Below are 19,664 nucleotides of genomic sequence, written 5' to 3'. Positions count from 1 at the left end.
CTTTCAAAATTCCGGACATTTGGGCATATTTCAGCTTATCCTCACGGACGCAGTTTAAACACTGAAAATTGCGGACCTGTCCGGGAAATTCCGGTCGTATGGAAGCCCCATCATATAACTTCAATTCTGAGCAGCCTCCACCCGAACCCATAATTAATACCACATCTCATACATGGGAATGTGGATCACTTCCTCCTCGCATGCCCAAAATACGATTGGCACCGAGCATATTTGATTGATTTCTGCTTGAACTTGAAAGTTGAGTTCACCACATATAACCTTCTCGTACGACCAGAACTTATCTCGCCTCTCGTCGAGTTCGTCCTGGCCAGCAATGTTTTGATTTGAACAGATTTTCTTTTAGGTACACGATTTGTGACAGGTAATACGACATTTCTGTCGTGGCGCACCAGACCGATAAGGTGATAAGCGCCACAATGTCCCATTTTCAAAATTAATAATAATAATAATACAGGAATGTTTCCTTCCGCATTTAAACGATTATAGAGGATCGCAACGACACAATCGAAATGAGAGTGCGTTTTTCGCTGCTATCGCTAAAGAGCCCACCATGAAATTCGCACTAAGTTTGGATATTTTCAACTTTGTCATCGAATAATAATAATAATTATTATTATTAAATTTAAAAACAATTTGAGTGACGCATATTACAACTATGGTCTTTTGAGTCACGACTGTACATTTGCTAGTAGAATAGATATGGCGATAATTAAATAATAAAGTTGAATAAACTATTTAGTATTTTTTCTTTGTCTTTCCTATCAATTCCCACATTGTCATCGAGCTGCACTATGTTACAACGAGGTCTCGCGATGCAGGTTGCGTCGCTTTGTCGCCAAAATTCGCAATTGTCTCGTTTTGTCGTGTCCTGTTCTGGTATTTTGAAGAAAGTTATGGATCATTGTTTCTTATCACCAGGATTATCATCCAGAATCTCATACCTACTCCCCCAAGAGCTCTTCGCTGTCATTGGAAGACTAACATAACCCGTATAAATCTCACTTTTATCAATTATCTTATAGCTAACACATCACCGTGCTCAACTCAACGATGCCAAAATGGCGGTACATGTCAGGACGTTGGCTGCCACTATAAGTGCGAATGTCGCGCAGGATACGAAGGTTTCACGTGTAGCGACGGTATGTAGGACATAAAATTTCGATTAATTCACTATATCATCGGGTTACCATATTTTGGAAATCTGAAAAGAGGACACTTTTTCAGACTTGCAAAACCGGTGGAGAATTCTGAAAAAATGGTAAATTTTTCCCATTTCGTGGTCGGTTGACTAAAAAAAAAGCTCAACTTCACGAAAAACCCGCCGGAGCGTCACTTCGGTGCTGATTTACGCCATCTCAGTCGAATTTGGCTATATATATATGACCAGAATACTAAAATAGGAGAACAATATCAAAAAAGAAGACAAAAGGGCGTCCTCCGAGGACACTTTCAAAAAAGTCAAAAAAGAGGACAAATCCTCTTGAAAGAGGACGTATGGTAACCCTACTATATCAACTCTCAAAACAGTGAAGTACATAGGTTTTCCGATCGGTGGTTATAAAATATAACGTTCGAATCAATAATCCAGCATAGTAAATTCATTGTCGTTCTTTTCGTTCTTCTCTCAGACCGGAGTGTAATCGAACTGAGTAAATGTTACTGGTCATTGCATTAACGCCTGTGCCAAATATCCAAATATAGAGCCTTGGGGTCTACAATGCTTGACAGGCTAGTAATAACACTGTATCAATCTATTGAACGATTAAGTTGTGTATGGTATCATTTTTGTACATTGTACATATCATGCGTGTCGATTTTGCAGATTTGCTAACGGTCACATCACGTGTGAATAAAATCACGATCGAGAAGAATCAGCGAGCCAATGTGACACTAGATATTACAAGTCGTGTGGGAAGTTTGACGGTCCGAATCTCGTCAATTCTCGGAGAGACTGATGTTCGCAATGTTCAGTCTGGACAACACTCATTTTTCGTGGGTCCATTCACCAGTATCACCAGTATCAATTGGGGGACGCGTGTTACTTTTTCCCTGTTTCCTCCAAGTAATGCATTTTTGCGAAGTACAACCGTTAATATCGTCGTGCTAGGTGAGTACAAATAGAGACCCTGACTACATCTCTAAGAGCCAATATGAACATTAAAATGAATGAATTTTCGGGGGATCGACCCTAACTATAAGCTTGCACTTATTTTGAATTTCCACATAACTCCCACATGAGCTGTGCTATATTCCATGTCGAGAATGTCACAATCGTCAATCGACGTACGATATTACGTAATAATGAAAAAAAAAAGATTAAAAGCAGGTCCTGGTATGGTATGGAATGGAAGTGTGGTATGGTATGGAACGAAATTTCGCTATGGAATATGGAAATTAGCAAGTATGGTATGGTATGGAAATTTTCAAGTATGGTACATTCCATACTTTGTCAATTTTCCCAGAACGATGACAATGATCCAACTTTCGATTCGTCAAATCGATTGTATATGACAGAAAAAAGTTCACGAATAGGTCTATGTTCACATCTCAAAGTGCGACACAGACTCACCCACCCCGATGGACATCTATTTCAAGATTAAAAGTTGAGCAACTCGCATATTAAAAAATAATATTTATGATATTCATTCTAATCTGAATATAATAAAAACGAATGATGTTTGACCGCTGTCGCGTTACAGATTACATTTAGCTTATGGTAATTTCCAAGACCAAGAGGAATTTTAAAATCGTAGACTCTGTTAATGTAGTAGTTACATGAATATTAATATCAATTATTTGGAACTTGGATGTCATTTCCTGCGCTTGGCTCGCATGATCATCATGCCACATCTATTTGACCTGATCGAGCTTTATTATAATTCAAAATATGTAGCTTATTGTCTCGCAGCAACATCACGTCATGCCGGTCTACAACATGAATGGTAACTTTATTAATCTGCTGATCATATCTGATAAAATAATGGCCAGTCGACACCCGCATGTTGGCTAATGAAGCGAATGAGTATGACCAGCACATTGGAGGAGGAATCGGACATTTGATCCGCTGTCGCAAAACCCCTAATGATTGTAGCGACGTGAATTTGTGTTGTAAAATATATCCTATTGGGACAATACCTTTGTTTTATGTAATTTTGTAGATGATATCTCCTTATTACTGCTGACAGTACGTTATCACACTAGTTTGACATGTCATGATCATTTTTTGTAATTCTCAATTATATTATTCGTACTCTCTTCGATGATTAGGCAGCCTACATCGCTAACATATGACACAAATAAATTGGGATGGAATTGGTGTATCACGGCTGTTTAAATGGCCAATTCCATCCAAAATCATTCTAATATAAAATTTTCAAACATCAAAAATATAGCATTATCTGAGATGTTGGGTAACTGCAAAAGTATGGAAAAAGTATCAAATATGGGATGGCAGAATGTTGCTATGGTATGGAAAATTGTAAGTATGGTATAAAACGATTAAGGTATGGGTATGGGAATAGAAATTTCCCATTCCATGCCATGCCCTGCTCAAAAGTATAAAATAATATTAGGATGAGTAATGAGTGTACATCCCTTTTATGAGTGAAATTGTCGCAGGAGTCGCAAGAAATAGCCCTTGTATCACGACAACTGGATGTATGTGAAGTTTAATTGGTCATTTTGAATTAAATTCACAAGATAGGCTAAATCTTGAGATTTCGAAAGTGGTCACCTCCAACGAACTCTGAAATATATGCAACCCTTTTACTTTTTTGGACTATACCTGCGTGAGTATACTTCTGTGGCCTTTTATTTTCTACTTCCACTTGGAGTATTTTGACATGTACCGGGAATTGCTACTTCTACTTCTACCTCTGCATAATAAGCGAACGAATTCTCATTTTTTTTATTTAGATCCGCCTAGTGTTTCCATTTCTCGGAAATCGGCTGCTATTGGATATGACAGATATATCAGCTGCAGTGCTTCTGGTACTCCCAAACCGACCGTTTCGTGGTACAAAGCGGCAAAGAAAGTATTAGAGAGTAACAATGCTAGAATGCTGCGTCAGTTCCCTAACGGCCAATATCAAGTACTTCTCGTGAACCACGCAGCGAAGTCGGATGCTGGAATATATTCGTGCCGGGCCACAAATATCATAGATGGAGCGGAAAGGGTCGATGAAAAGCAATTCTATGTGACGAGTGAGCAATACATGTTATCGTTGGCAACGTTTCTTGAACTTTTCAGCGTTCATCTCCGTTGAGATGTCATGATATCTTTTCGTGCCCCTCGTTTACAATGACCGGATGAAGTAAAGGAAATAGTAACAATGGGAAATAACCTAATTTTATTTAAAACATATTACGTGCTGAACGCATCCATTATATTATAGTCTTTTATTCAGATTTGGGTGATTAGAGTCATGAGTCGACTCGATTCCCTTCCCGAAAAGACATGACTTGGTATAAGATATAAGAAATATTATGTCTTCTACAGTATCCTTGTTTTTCGCAAAACATTCTGAACTGTCAGTAGTACTGGGAAGTGACCATGTTCTCAATATTAATCCGTTTTGATTGTATACCCGTATACGTTTTCCATATCGTTAATAATTCTATCACCAACAAGCTTGGCCTCCAAGCAGTTGTGGTATCGGTGCAGCATAGACATCCAAACCAGGTTTATTAGCATTTACTAGCATGCGCAACACTTACGCTAATCCAGGGGTCGCCAAATCAAAACGGGTCGCGGGCCACGTTTCAAATTTTGGAGAGGCGGCGGGCCGCATGAATTCAATCTCGAGATAAAATAGGCCAAACAGTTTACCCATCACGATTTTAAAACTGAGGTCTCTAACATGGGCGACGGGCATATATCGTTACCACAAAAGAAATAATATATTGTTAAAGATATACAAATACAAGAAAAATTGTCATTATCTTCACTTTTATTCTCTTTTTAACTATGAGCTGCTGCGCGCGATATCATACAACACTTTTCAGGGACTCAAGAATCGATATCGGGGTTAGCTAAAGACACGGTACTTGCTGGAGAACTATCTCCTTGTAAATCCTGATCTTGTGGGGAAGCCCCGAGTCGTTTTTTAAGCGTCTCGGTCTTGGCATAGTGTCTGGCCATTGTACGCTAAGGCAATATGCTCAATTGCCCATTCACATCAGCGAATTATCCCTCCATGGAAGGCTATTACAATAAGTTCGAAGCCGTATCAGCTAATGAGGAATTCTGATGTTAGTCACATTATTTTGAACAAACGGCCAAACTGAAATCAGTTTCAGAATTTCAAAATGCTTTACTAAGCGTTTTTGCGAAATCTCAAATCGGGTCTCGGGCCGCAGAATATGACCTGCGCTAATCTGTAACCCTTCGTGGAACACTAACTTTTCGCTGAGTCAAAAGAACAAAAATCGAACTGCATATCCAATCCATTACTGGTGCAATAAATTAACATGACCAGCAACTGAGTTGTAAAATATGCAATCAATAAAAAGAAATTTTCAAACAAAACGGAAACATCGCAATGAGCATTTATTGCAAATCAGTGCGACTTTCGCTGTTCGCATTCAGACACATATTCAGGAATGCGAGGGTATACCGTGAAAAGTACCGTCGTATTGTTCGGCAGAAGCGAAACAGCGTGATACCAATGCTTAATTACAAATGAGCTTTTAAAAATGGGAATTAGAATTGCCATTTGGGAAGGACGGGGTTTTGATTTCGAACCCCAACCTCTTTCTTGTCTACGCCTCTGCACATGATAACAGAATATCAATTCCACTACTGATCGGGCCTAAGTACCTGGAAGCAACGACTTTCTGGGGCGATGCCTAGCATTTCAAACTTTTATCAGAAAGGAAATAGAAGAAGTTGCACTGATTGGCAAGAAATATGTAATATAGTATTGTTCGCGAACTGCGAAAACGATAATTTAATGTTTTTGTTCGTTTGACGCTCCGTCGCGATCTGAATCGCGTAAGCGTTGTCGTAAATATACTATAGAAGTGGACTATTTGATGCAAGTCGGCAAATGCGGAGTGAGAACAAAGAATATCAATATATTGTAAATGATCTAGTGAGTCTAGCGAACATATGGGGATACGCGGCGTCGAGAGTTAATTGATACTCATTCAAAATCCGCGTACTATAAGCATTGTGCGCAGCCCTAATCGCTAGTTACGCAATGTTCCAAGTTTAAAGCGGAGAGCTATAGCTATAGCTGTTATAACAGCCTGGCATATTGCTTAAGCTATGCGTGAGCTATATACAGATTAGGATCGTACTTTATATCAGATATCTATATAACAGGGTACATTAATGCTGAAGCTATTTACCTACCTTCCAATTTCTTGATATGGCGCGATGCAGTACCGTTACTCACCAAGAAAGTTTTGAAATCTGCAGCACAATCAGTTCCTGTCATGTTCCCAGCACGTTGAATCGCAAAAGAGCGAGACGGGCAACACAGAACTTACGCAAAGCGGAAAAAAAGAGAAATTTTCTCTATAGCGCCTAGCTTTTTTCGCGGCCATGCGCTGAAAGCTCTCCTTTGTGATGCCTCAAGCGGATAATTTCGCGATTCTGGGATCTCAAATTGACAGTGTAGTGTAAATGACAGTTGCAGTAGAAAACACTATGAATACAAGCAATTACAAGTGTTTTAAAATACCTCTAATTGTAACTATATTAGTAGGTCTGATCGTCCGAAGTTATCACATATGATGAAATGAACATTGAAAGTAACATACCATTGTCGTGAATCATTGAACGTATTACAGTCTCACCGACTATTGTCGACAAGAATGCTACAACTATTGATCTGGGCGTCATCAACATATCGTGCCTCGTCGAATCGTATCCCGCTCCGAAGATTTCGTGGACTTTGGAAAGAGATGCAACAACCGCAACCACGATTAACGACGCATTTGGATTGTTTTCATTATCTGAACGGGATCTGGGAAATCATCGTTACGAATATGTGTTGTCGGTTTCCCTCGCTGATTGGCTGGGAGAAGCGCGGGTCGGGTGCGCTGCTGAGACTACGTTTAGTTCCAAGTCGGATTATCTCACAATCAATGAAAGTAGGTGATTACAAAATTTAATCCGCTGCACTTCGATCAAATATCTAAATTCCTCTACCAAACTCCCCAGTTTGACACTATCATATATGTAATGAAAGATTAGTATGATAAGATAGTATGCCTATGGATATTAGCGATGGAAGTGTATCCAACACGCAACGAGACTTCAGTCAAGTCAAGTGGACTATAGGATTATGCCAATGAAGATTGTAGCCTTAGCCAACAATAAGGTTTTCAGATAGCATACGTTCTATAACATTTTACCAATTTCAATCATATTGTGTTGCACAAGTCTGCCGATAGATACATGTCCCAATCACCATATGAATGAAATGATAGTTCAGTTATCTGCATTGATCACGCGGCCGCGATTTCCAATCCATCCTGACACAGATATGAACAAGATAACAATTTGTCTCGCAGGGACGCGGAGATATGACGGAATAGCATACACCTTCACCGATCCTGACGAAAAAATGACACGTGATCAAGCTGATGTGCATTGTGAGCGAATGCACTCGGAAATCTGCAAAGTGAATGACGTAGCTACGCAAAAGATATTGAGTGAATCATCAAAGACTTTGCAACCTTCTTCATCTGGTAACGTGTGAGAATTGTCCCGAGTAATGTATATTTTGGGGCAGTGATGTGTGGTGAGGCTCATGATTGGAGAGACGCTTACCACTTTCGAATCAGATTTACAAATATATATCCTATAATATCCAGGAAGATAGATTATTCAATTGGCTACTTGACTAGATTTCTTCATGCACTGGTTATGTAATAGGGTACTGTGGTATACATATTCACAATGAACGGTAGGCATCAGAGTTGGATCAATTACAATAATTTAGTTCAATTACAATTACAATTACAATTACTCCCTTGCATGCATAAATTACATTACAATTACAATTACTCAAAGCTAAAAATATAAATTAGAATTACAATTACAATTACAGTTACTGTTGAACATGTAATTAATTACAATTACAATTACAATTACTGTTAAGCATGTAATTGATTCGGTAGAGAGGTGTTCTTTGACAATCGTAGAGACGTAATTAGCAACAATCTCCAGCTATTCATGTATCATTCATGATACGTAAAATACCCTTTAACTAAAAAAAAAAACTCCAACGCATTCGGACTATTCCTAATAATGAGTACTGAACACTACAAACACAGAAAAATGTTTCAACAAATGCGTGATCAAGTTTGATGAAGCCATGGTTGGAAACTTGAATTTCTTTTTGCAATTGTTGCAGCAAGCCTCGGTACTGGTAAGAGATTTCAAAATAAAACTCTTGCCGTGGTGTAGGAAATGGTTCAGCACATGTTTCAGAAGAGTTTATTTGTTGTTCATGCATTTTTGAAATATTAGACAACAAGATGTCATGGAAACATCACATCTCTCTCGTCACCTCTAAATTATCTCGGGCTACCGGTATGTTGCATAGGCTAAAAAATTTAGTATCGCGTAATGGTCTGCGGTCGATATATTTTTCAATCTTTAATTCGCATTTACAATACTGTGTCAGTGTGTGGGGTCATACCCATTTTACATATCTTAAGCCCATTATCACTCTCCAAAATAGTGCTAGCCGGGCACTAAGTGGTGTAGGTTTCCGTCGTCGATTGCTGCCAGAATACAAAAAACTTGGTATTCTGAGAGTGACAGACGTCATAAAACACGAAACGGCAAAAATGATGCACAATATCTTCCATCATAATAGACCCTTCTTCGACAATCATTTCACTACTTTTGCCTCGGTACATTCGCACTTCACTCGTTCTGCCTCATCAAATGGTTTGTTACTACCGCTTGTATATAAATCGTCCTCCCAGAAAAGTTTCTATTATATTGGTGCCGCTACCTGGAACTCTCTACCAGAAGACCTCAGAGATTTGCCCGATCATCTATTTAAAAAACGTTATCGGAAATATATATTAGATAAGTATAATTGATTAAATGCCGATTTTGCAATTACTGTCTTGTTGTTGGAAAGTACCGTATAATCTACTCTATTGACTCATGTCTGCACTGCAGTCTCGAAACTGTAATATTTATAGCTCGTGTATCCTTGTTGAAATTTTTTTCTCTGCTTTTCTTGTGGTTTTGTATATTTATTGTCATTTGTTATGTGCCATGCCATGCCATGCCATGCCAAATGTGTATATTCCTACAGGTGGCGACTGTGTACTAAGGCCTTGCGGCCCCTCGTCGTCATCCTGGTCCGTACCGGATTGTCACTGGTGTGACAAATAAAAATGATTGATTAAGATTTAGTTTAGTCAACTGATTCTCTAACTTTTTTAGACACGCCCCCTTTATGATAGTGCAATATTTCGTGCCCCGCTTATCGTCATATGACACAATGAAACCAGAATGTTAGTAATCCTTACAGATAGTTTGATGGTATGGAAGGTTATGACTGTTGATGAGAGAATTCTCCAATATGAAATTCGGACTATACACAGAGCAATAGCTATTGAATAGAGGTGAATAGAATTTCAGTTTACCGGAGCTTCGCGCTCCCTTCAGATGCATTCACGCCGTCCAAGGGGGGAGGGGGGGGCACGCCCCCAAGTGTTTGAGAACCACTGGATTAGCCTACAATGTAATTCATAAAGTTTTCTGTCGCTACTGAAGTATGGGAAACAGTTCAGCATGGCTGAATTATCTACTTCTAACGCGGCACGCATATAACACCGATGTAAATAGGCTAACTTTTACTGGTGGTGACTGTGTACTAAGGCATTGAGGCCTTGCGGCCCTTCGTCGTCATCCTGGTCCGTACTGAATTTTCACTGGTGGGACAAATAAATGATCAATTGATTGATTATTTTATGTTGTGATTGTCAGGTTTCCATAACAATGTATTTGAAATTGTAATTGAGCAAAATTTTCATCAAATTAGAATTACAATTAGAATTACACAAAATAGAAAAGCTTTTATTACAATTACAATTACAATTACATGAAAAAATGTAATTAATAAATTCAGCTCAATTACAAATTCTACAATTGATCCAACTCTGATAGGCATGGAATATACATCTTGCTGTTCGCTCGTTATAGATTTCAGTTACATACATAAGAACTTTATCAACAAGAGAAGGTGTTTGTGCTGTACTAAATGCTGATATTGACCTTTGCAACGTCCCGCAACACATTTGGCCCCTGAGTAGGGATGGTGTGAACGTGAGGTTCACGTTCGCGTTCTGTGTGTGAACCTCGGAAATTTAGAGGTTCAGGTTCACAAACGAACCTTAGTAGGTTCTGTACTGTGAACCTTTCTCATATATTACAATTTTCACTTCATTATAACATCTTTGGTTTAAATCTATTGCATTTAAACAGCGGGCCACTATATATGCATGGCGCTGGCAGCACAAAAAAAAATCAACACTAAACGAGCATGCACCAAAATTTTACTTGCTTTGTTACAAAAGTTTGCTCGAATATTTAGTGACTCTTTGCTGTGAGCTTGACCCGCAACCACACATCATGAGCAAAATAGGTAGTCAGCGAATGATGCTTATTCAACCAATCAATGAGATTGCTATCGTTGTCTGATGTAAAAAATAACTAGCAATCAATCTTGATTTCATCTGTTTATTGTATCATAAAAACCAAATCCGTGCGATTGGGATGTTGGCTACTGCTGTACAACTTGTTGATTGGGTAATATCGGTAGCAAGTAGAAACCCGTTTTACACTCTGCTCAATATCATCGTAGCAATACTCAGACACCTAATACATTGTCCGGTCTGGCCTACCGTTCGGGTGTTCGCATGTATATCCCATCGCAAGTCCTCGTTCAAATTGTTAGCAAAGCGACAGAAGATATTGATTTTACGGGATCATTAATTTTATTTGATTGCCACAATTTATACATTTGGCGACGTTTAGAACGTCAATATGTACTTCCGCATTTTGGCATTACGTGGCCTGAACCGTCGCTAGCTATCACTTCACTGGAATGTAGGGATGGAATTAGCAATATGACGTCACGTGACGTCATTAGGTTCACGTTCGCGTTCACACATCACACAGAACCTTTCAAAAAGGTTCGCATTCACACGATCCTGAACCTTTTATAGGTCCAAACCATCCCTATTCCTGAGGTCGATAGCAAATTTATTCTTATTTTCGGGTTGTTAGTCCAACGATCATTGGGGCAAATTAATCCGTACCTCACTATGCACCACTGCGCTGCCAGGCAGTTGACATTCTTCGGTGATTGTGAATGGGCTCTATTGCTCTGACATTATTAGTATTCGGATTTTTGAAATAGGCCCAAGTGTTAAAGTAGCATCGATTAAAATTTGATCACGAACTGAAAAGGTTGGGAAGCACTGCCCTATAATTCTCATTTCGTATTATCGCTATGGCAGTGCACATCGGTGGAAGAGCTCATGCTTTGAATGGAAGTCGCGTCTGGTTATGGAGTGACGGTGACATGATTTACAATGAAACCAAATACGGAAGGTATTTCGCATTTTATGACTATAATGTTCATAGCTTCCCATCTTGTTTGTTTGTTTTTTGGGTATTCATGGTGTTTGTCGACTACTATGGTCATTTACACCAGGCCGATATTCTTCTTATTTTCCGTAACTGCCGACTTATAGCACGGCCCATCTTGTGATAAAAATATAGACCGTGACCACTGACCAAAGTCCAGTTCTCATTTCGTTTAGCAATCTAATATCATTTCTCATATTATCAAGGTGGAAAGGCACATATGGCAGATATTTGGACGACATATATGCTGGCTGGTCGAGTGGAAGACCTAATGAAAACGGGGATTGCATGATACTAGCGAAAAATGGCGGCCGATATTGGTCTAACGTGGAGTGTGAAACCCGCTTACCAACAATCTGCCAAAGGCCTAGTAAGTACATCATCACGTTGCGTGCTGTAAGTCGTTATGCCTTAATTAGTAATGTGTATCATTACCAGTGCAAGGCGCACCTGTTCTTCACGCGAAAGCCGGAGACTGTTCATCAACCATATTGATTTCATGGAGCGCATCCCTAAAAGCTGTTGGCATGCGACATAGGCAAGTAGCATTGATATATCGGCAAAAATCAATTGAGGGACCGTTTGATTGAGTGACAAATCGTTGGATTGGAAAAGCATCGGAGTGACTCATCAGTGTTTAATGTTCATTTCGTTGCAAAGGGTTAGTAAATCGAACACGGACACTTTGCTAAAATAGTTTCCAACAGTACAACATAATTTAACTTCACATAACATAAGCCTTAACCTAGCACGCAGGCGGTTAATAACCAAGTCCTTCCACTTTTTCGGATTACTCAAGTAAAGGTTTCAACTGTGGTCACTGCATACTTATCAGGGCTGTGGAGTCGGTAAATTTTACCACCGACTCCGGCTCCGCCTCCGACTCCACACATTTTCAATATACCGACTCCGAATCCGACTCCTGAGTCTTTAAACGTACCGACTCCGACTCCGACTCCGACTCCGACTCCTGGGTCTTTAAACGTACCGACTCCGACTCCGACTCCGACTCCGACTCCTGGGTCTTTAAACGTACCGACTCCGACTCCGACTCCCGACTCCGACTGCAGCATTATTACCAATTTACTTCGAAAATTATATGCCGCATTGTCGGTTGAATGACTATCATACAACCATTAAATATATGCAAACATATGATTAACGGTGGCATGCTAAATTGTTTCATTGTGGCACAGCTCGAATTATCCACTATGCAATTAACATGAAATAATGATTTGCTAAATATTCTTCCTTATTCAAGTTTTTATAACATGGACTCTCTAATATCCTGAAATGTATGAATCACTCAAATATGACAGATATCCAATCCTGTATAATAAAAACGTAGATAAAAAATCCAAGTGTAGCTCTTGTGTATGACTCAGCAACTAATAAAGAAATTGAACTTACTAATTTTGTCATTGCACACTATCATGATTACAAGCACAAACACTCTTACTATACTGATATGAGACATTGGTCATAAATGGAATTTAGTTAAGTAGTCAGAGACCATAGCCTATGTCTAGTCTACATGTACTTAATCAAGGATTCAAGGATCGGGACTTGCAGTCTTTCTTAACCATTTGTTCGTCCAAAACAGCTAAGCTACACTACAAATATTTTTAATTTTGTCAAGTGGAAAGCATCGTTTGGTCATATTTACATCATTTTTACGATTTTACAAAATCAGCCGATGCATTTTCTCTGTAACAGTATCATGGTATAATTCCAAAAATTGCATCAATTTTGACTGCTTCGCGAAAACGAATCTTGCGATTTTCTTCCCCTCCGCAACTGAGTTGTAATTTGCAAGTAATGTATTATTTTATCTATATCAGGGGTGGGTAACTTTTTCGGCGAAAGGGACACCTGAGATTTACGAACCATTGCGCAGGCAACTGGAATGATGATAACCTTTTTTTTGTCGTCGATAGGAGCGAACCGAATTAGGCAACATTGCAGACAAGACTTATATTAATATGCTCAAAAATTGATAACAATACGTCATGCAACTGTGAAGTGCGCAAACAGTCCCTGGTCGCGCGAAGCGCTAAATTTTTTTGCAAGATAACGACTGAATTAGGCTATAGCTATATCAATAAATATGTCGCTAACATACATTAGGGGTCGCATCTGTATACCACTGGGCTCATTTGGCAATGACAGGATTATTCGACGTTTAGACATAGCAAAATCGACGGTATCACTGAACAACACTGAACATGCCTCTATCATTTTGTGCAAATGTTTTTTCGACGATCTCGCTGCGAGTGCACAAGCGAAGTCGTATCTCCTAATTGCGAATATAGTTAGACTCAATTCTGTGAATAATATGTATTTATAATTTTCAGAAGGGGGCTCAAATACTGAATGCAAGAAATCTAGTGACAATGAATAATGCGAAGTACCGAGAAAAATTTCAAGTCAAATAAATCTGCTATGAAATATTCTACTTCATGGTCATATATACGAAGATCTGGGATAAATGTGGCTGGATCCTGGATACGTCAATGTGTCAGAACTGTTGTTTTAGTCATCATCAAATTTCTCGGTCATGCTAATCAAATTTTGGTTGGCCTTGCAATTGTACCTTATGTCATAAATAATTTCGAGAATTACCTCGCAGGCCACACCTAACCTTCTCGTGTGCCAAATTTGGCCTGCGTGCCACGGGATGGCCGCACCTGATCTGTATGGTTATTAATAATAGTGATTGGTGGTACATAAAAATTACATTCAAAATTCTTTGAAAGCAAATGTTTTCATGATAGAGAAGTCGGAGTCGGAGTCGAAGTCAGGGTCTATCTCGCAAACTCCGACTCCGACTCCAGTCAGTATATTCCCACTGACTCCGACTCCGACTCCGACTCCAGCTATTATAGTTTTCACGACTCCGACTTCGACTCCGCCTCCATCAAGCGAAAATTACCCCGACTCCGACTCCAACTCCACCGACTCTGACTCCGACTCCACAGCCCTGATGCTTATGCAGTACATATGGTACGAAACGCTCCCTTTATTAATTGCAGATTTTATAAAAGTAGAGAGTAATTCATTTTGAGTGAGATTGTCGAAACGATCGGTCGACGTAGCCCTCTACAGGGTAATCTTTAACGTTGTATCGGCGCGGCAGTCTAAATCCTACCTACGCTGTCGATTTCCGTGGCGCAGAACCGCCTGTCTAATGGGTTAAGTTCCGATAATAATCTTTGTCATTCGAACACTTTTCCGACGAGTTTAATAAACGTCTAACTCCGATCGAAAGGAAGAGAGCAGACAACAACAACAGTAACAGCAACATATATCCGACTGAAAGTAATAAAATAACACAATAAAAGTAAGCGACGTTGGAAATATTTACTGTTAATTATTCGACAACGTAAATAACCAATTATTGGTGACTCACCAACGCTTTACATAGTGGTAAGAACATTATTTCCGAGAAGGCTTCAGTAGGCCTACTAAGAATTGGTAAAATACGAACGCAAATAAAGATGAACAAATAACATTCCAAATCGCTAACATCGTGTAATCGAATATAACTTCTTTCTAAGCCGTCACCGGTGACTTATCAACAAAAATCTATAACTTATTGCTGCTATATCTACTTCTTCGAGCCCCTCATTTGAGTGATAGGCAAATGACACGTTTTCTAATTTCCGGCCAGGTGGCCGTATGTTGCCCGCACCTGTACTAGAGTATTATTATCGCTATTTCGACCACCTATTATGGCATTTTACGACGTAATCAAATCAAATACCGTTTGCCAAGATGTCATTGTAGCAGAAAGCCCCGTTGACTTGATTTTTGCCCAAAAGTCTATATTGTAACACGAAACTTGAATTACCAATTATCAGTTTGAATTAAATCGTGTGCGCAAATTTGCGTATAATTGCGCCACGAGTGTCATTCGTCCTCTTTACTGTTTTCTTGTATGTGGCGCCCGCAGGATAGATGTACGGCCAATAAACAATGTCGCTGGAAAATACCCGGATCCAATGGATGTGGTTGCAACGACGGAGCAATATGCCCCCTCGATTGAAAACATGAGTTTCTCGACCACGTATGAAATTCGAGTAAGTTATACTCACTATGGACTTTGCAATTCCCATGGTAGTTGTGGGTAGGCGGTCTATATGTTCACTGCACTTTTTACAGATCTATCCTTGCCCGAAGTATTGTTTGAAGGACGCCGGCATTGTGCGCTACGTCACGACAGGGGCGGATATAAAGATGCCTGTAAACCAGGTTAACGTATCCAAAATGACTGGTGCACAATCTTGCGCTATCTCCTGGACTGATAACCGCCCCCGAAAAGGAATAACTGGATACCAGGTATAGAGACTTCGTGTTTCGAATTAATGTAGTTGTAATGATGTCAATCAGGGAAACTTATAGGTGTACATACAATACATATTGAATAAAACGAGACTGGAATGAGCAAATAAAATGGTCGCTTTTAGTACAAGTGAACCCGAAACACTACCATAGGAGATATCGAGATGTAGCATTGTATAAAATGAATATTTGCGTTGTTTCAGATTACAGCAGTAGCCTCCCTGGCTCATGCCGTATCGAACAAATGGTTGAACTTCAAAGAACGAATCGAGCACGACGTTGAATCGCCCGACGACAGGCATTTCACGCACATTGGCAAACCCAACCGGAACTATACCTTTTTCATCAGAACAAAGACTTGTGCGGGTTACGCAATGCCTATATACGCCGACGGAGCGTGCATTATGGAAAGATCAGGTGATGATAGGTTCATACATCTTCGATGCTAGGCATTACATTTGTTACACCAATGAAGGGGGGGGGGGGGGGTTGGAGACAGAGAGAAAGAGAGACAGAGAGACAGAGAGACGAGAAGAAAGGATATGTTAGATTTCAACAATAAAAGTATAAATATTCATGCAATAAACATTCCTGAAGATAAGCGACAGCAGAAAATCGATTATGGTTTGTTTTGCTCAACCATAGATTGACATATATTCGTGTTTAATGTTATTATGTAAATGATCATTCAGAGGTGCTTCTCGCGATGAAGGCTTTTTTGCTCCACGCCGCTTGGGGCATGGAAACCTTTATGTTGTTTGAATGCTTCTGAAAATATAATTTACGGGATATGAATGCCTCATTTAGTTTAACGTTTGAGTCATATATTAATTACAATCTATCGGCGATAATGTTTGCCTCTGTTAAAACAGTGGTCTCAACCTATGGTCGGCGGATTGCTGCCGGTGCTGAAGGAGTTCGGTACTGGTCCGTGAAAAGTTCGTTCACTTAAATTCAGAATTAATGTGGCCAAGATCACCTTTCTGGGCTACTTTTAGATATCGTACAATGTATGAGTTGCAATAAATTTTCAATGTAGAACATTTGCATATTTTGAAAACGGTCTGCAGAGCAGAGAAAGTTAAATAAATGTAATTGAAGTAAATATTCGCAAACTAGCATTTATTGAATCAAACCGGAGGTCAATTATTCAGGAAATTAAGTTACGGGTCATAGCTGGAGGAAATCGGTGAACTCAGGGCGGATACCAAAGTCTAAACCCCGAATAAATGAAAGATCACATGACCACCATCTGACCTTTATATATCCAGCAGATCGGATACCTGCGTTAGTTCGCCAGTGCTGCATTCTCGTAATGAATAACTTTCACATTCTCAGCACCAAGTTACGTCCCTGCTCTCACGCAGTCGTCCGCAAATATAGCAACGAACGGTACTATGGAGATGAATCTACCTAATTTTGATGAGTCTAACGGTCCAATAAGGTATATATTATGCCACCAAAAGCACGTGTACTAATGTATCCTTAATGTATTTTAACCATGCAGTTGCGTCTTCATCATCGTGGACACCACATCTGATGACGAATCGATGCGAGGTAGAACATTCGGGCGCGAAGAACTACAGTCGGCGAGTATTCTGCAACACAAGTCTTCAAAAGCTATGTACATATCGTTGGCTTTATCGACTGAAGCCATATCCGCAATGTAAAAAACACATTTTCTTGTGGTAGGCCTTATCCTGGTTAGAAACAGGCAATTAACAATTACATCTAGAGATACAAATGGCAGCGTAAGCCAACTGTTGATTATTATCGGAGATAATGACACTTCATCTTGTGACGCAAGCCGTATATCTTCTGCTAATTCGAGGCGAAAGCGGTCCTCCGACATCAGCAACGTGTACAATGGATACAACGAACCGTTGGATAAGAGCAACTCTTACGGGTGAGCAATGGCATACTATATCACTTTATAATATGCGTGGTATAATTTAGAGTCCGAATGTAAATTATCTTAATGTAGAAAGTACATTGCTGATTGTTGATTATTTTCAATGTTCGGTAATGTACCTGTACTCGAAATATTATATCCAAATCCTATTCCACGTGAAACCCAAACCCGGGCAGTGATTTACACCATATGCAAGCAGTCTCATCGAGTGCAGATGTCAACTTTCTGCTATCCCAACATGTTATCTGCAAATTGGTACCGCTGCAATATATTGTTGCTGTATTGCTCTTCGTTACTATCAATCTCCTTAGGACAGAGGTCTCAAACACGCGGCCCGCGGGCCGCATGCGGCCCGCGAGAGCATTTTGTGCGGCCCGCGACGGTATTTTGTAATTTCAAATATTCGACAATAGATTCCAGTGGCACATATCTTTTTAAGATGTAAGAACTTCATGTTCAACCTAAAACTGCTATAAAAACACTGAAATATCAACAAACTACGTTATCACATCACTTTTAAAAGCTACCATGCGGTGGAAGATCAGCTATTACGTCACATTTTTAGTTCATGATGGTAAAACATGACCCGTTGATGATTCGTGACTGAAAATATTGTGATTTGGTTTCGTGCGATATTTCGTAAAATTTCTCGATTTCTGATTGACTTGGTGACTAAATAAAAATGACTCGAGTTGAGTCGAGTCAAACGTTAAAACTGGAGAAGGACTTGCGACGTGGAACGGTGACTTGGCAATCCTACGGACGTAACAATCTATGGAATTCTCATGGGGAATAGTAATATATCCAAAGGTGGTAGCTTGCGCTGCGTGGGGTATATATAGCTATCTAATCAGGTCAGTATGGCAGCCATTGGCATTATGTGACCCCCGTGACGTATAGTTGGTTACATGCTAGGTGTTGTCTGATCTCTTTATCCATGTTATCATCGATGGCGAGTGAGGTAGTAATACGCTCCACAGCTGTAACACCAATTATTATATCGGCGATTGGACATTTCTATTCTTAACCAGGGTCCGTATAGGCTAGACCAGTGGTCGAGAACCTTTGATGTCCGAAGAGCCATATTGGCCCTATTTTTTCCATCTCAACTCCCAAAGAGCCATACATGGCAATCAACTGTTACGTCACAATTAAACATTCGTGACGTCATGACAGCACTAGTTCGAACTCATCACATGGGATTCCTCGTGTTCGCCATATTTTCACGTAAAAACTGGTATTTATTGTACGAAAATAAAGCTCGCAACGAGAGGTAACGCATAATACGGGCCGAGCCTCACGATGGATAACGTAATTCATCGTAAGTAGCTTAGAATTTATTATAACTGATATACGACGGTACTACACAGAGCTATACTTACAATCAAGAACGTGAATAGCTATGACGTTGTTTGTAATTCTGTTTGTAATTGTGACAATGTGACATCCACATCAGTACATGTCGCGCCGTAGATGAGGAAGACGATGCGTATTTGAAAACTGCGTTTTGAAATGGGCGTCGCCATGTAGGCTATGCTCTTTGATTAATCAACCATCAACGTATCGCATAATTCAAGATTTCGAGTCGGGTGAATAGAATTCGCTGGTGATATTGGCAACCGACGTGACAGTAACTTAAATTTGATGATTTTGAAAAGAGGGGGTCCGAGCCCCTAAAACTGAATACGACATTGTCTTTACCTCTTAAAGACATGGTTGTACTGCCACGAAAATAATTATACTAGCCATGATGAAAATTTA

General features: G+C 39.7%; 2 protein-coding genes across 2 annotated transcripts in view; one reads left to right on the top strand and one right to left on the bottom strand.

The window, feature by feature from the left end:
• Positions 1-19,664, bottom strand: part of LOC145441433 (interleukin-1 receptor accessory protein-like 1) — a 391,709-nt gene that overhangs the window by 71,731 nt on the left and 300,314 nt on the right. The window lies entirely within an intron of this gene.
• Positions 1-19,664, top strand: part of LOC145441808 (uncharacterized) — a 58,869-nt gene that overhangs the window by 28,937 nt on the left and 10,268 nt on the right. The window contains exons 11-24 of the mRNA XM_080319747.1: positions 1,044-1,160; positions 1,844-2,128; positions 3,937-4,224; positions 6,817-7,119; positions 7,543-7,719; positions 11,521-11,614; positions 11,857-12,020; positions 12,089-12,188; positions 15,603-15,729; positions 15,812-15,988; positions 16,195-16,408; positions 17,330-17,435; positions 17,499-17,657; positions 17,727-17,897. Coding sequence (XP_080175873.1) covers positions 1,044-1,160; positions 1,844-2,128; positions 3,937-4,224; positions 6,817-7,119; positions 7,543-7,719; positions 11,521-11,614; positions 11,857-12,020; positions 12,089-12,188; positions 15,603-15,729; positions 15,812-15,988; positions 16,195-16,408; positions 17,330-17,435; positions 17,499-17,657; positions 17,727-17,897 — 2,482 coding nt within the window. The remainder of the gene's footprint in view (positions 1-1,043; positions 1,161-1,843; positions 2,129-3,936; positions 4,225-6,816; positions 7,120-7,542; positions 7,720-11,520; positions 11,615-11,856; positions 12,021-12,088; positions 12,189-15,602; positions 15,730-15,811; positions 15,989-16,194; positions 16,409-17,329; positions 17,436-17,498; positions 17,658-17,726; positions 17,898-19,664) is intronic.

Source organism: Botryllus schlosseri, chromosome 6 (genome assembly GCF_051294905.1).
Source record: "Botryllus schlosseri isolate E-star chromosome 6, Bs_hap1, whole genome shotgun sequence".
Classification (NCBI taxonomy): domain Eukaryota; kingdom Metazoa; phylum Chordata; class Ascidiacea; order Stolidobranchia; family Styelidae; genus Botryllus; species Botryllus schlosseri.
The sequence above is the reverse complement of the archived record's forward strand: the minus strand, read 5'-3'. Positions and strand labels throughout refer to the sequence as shown.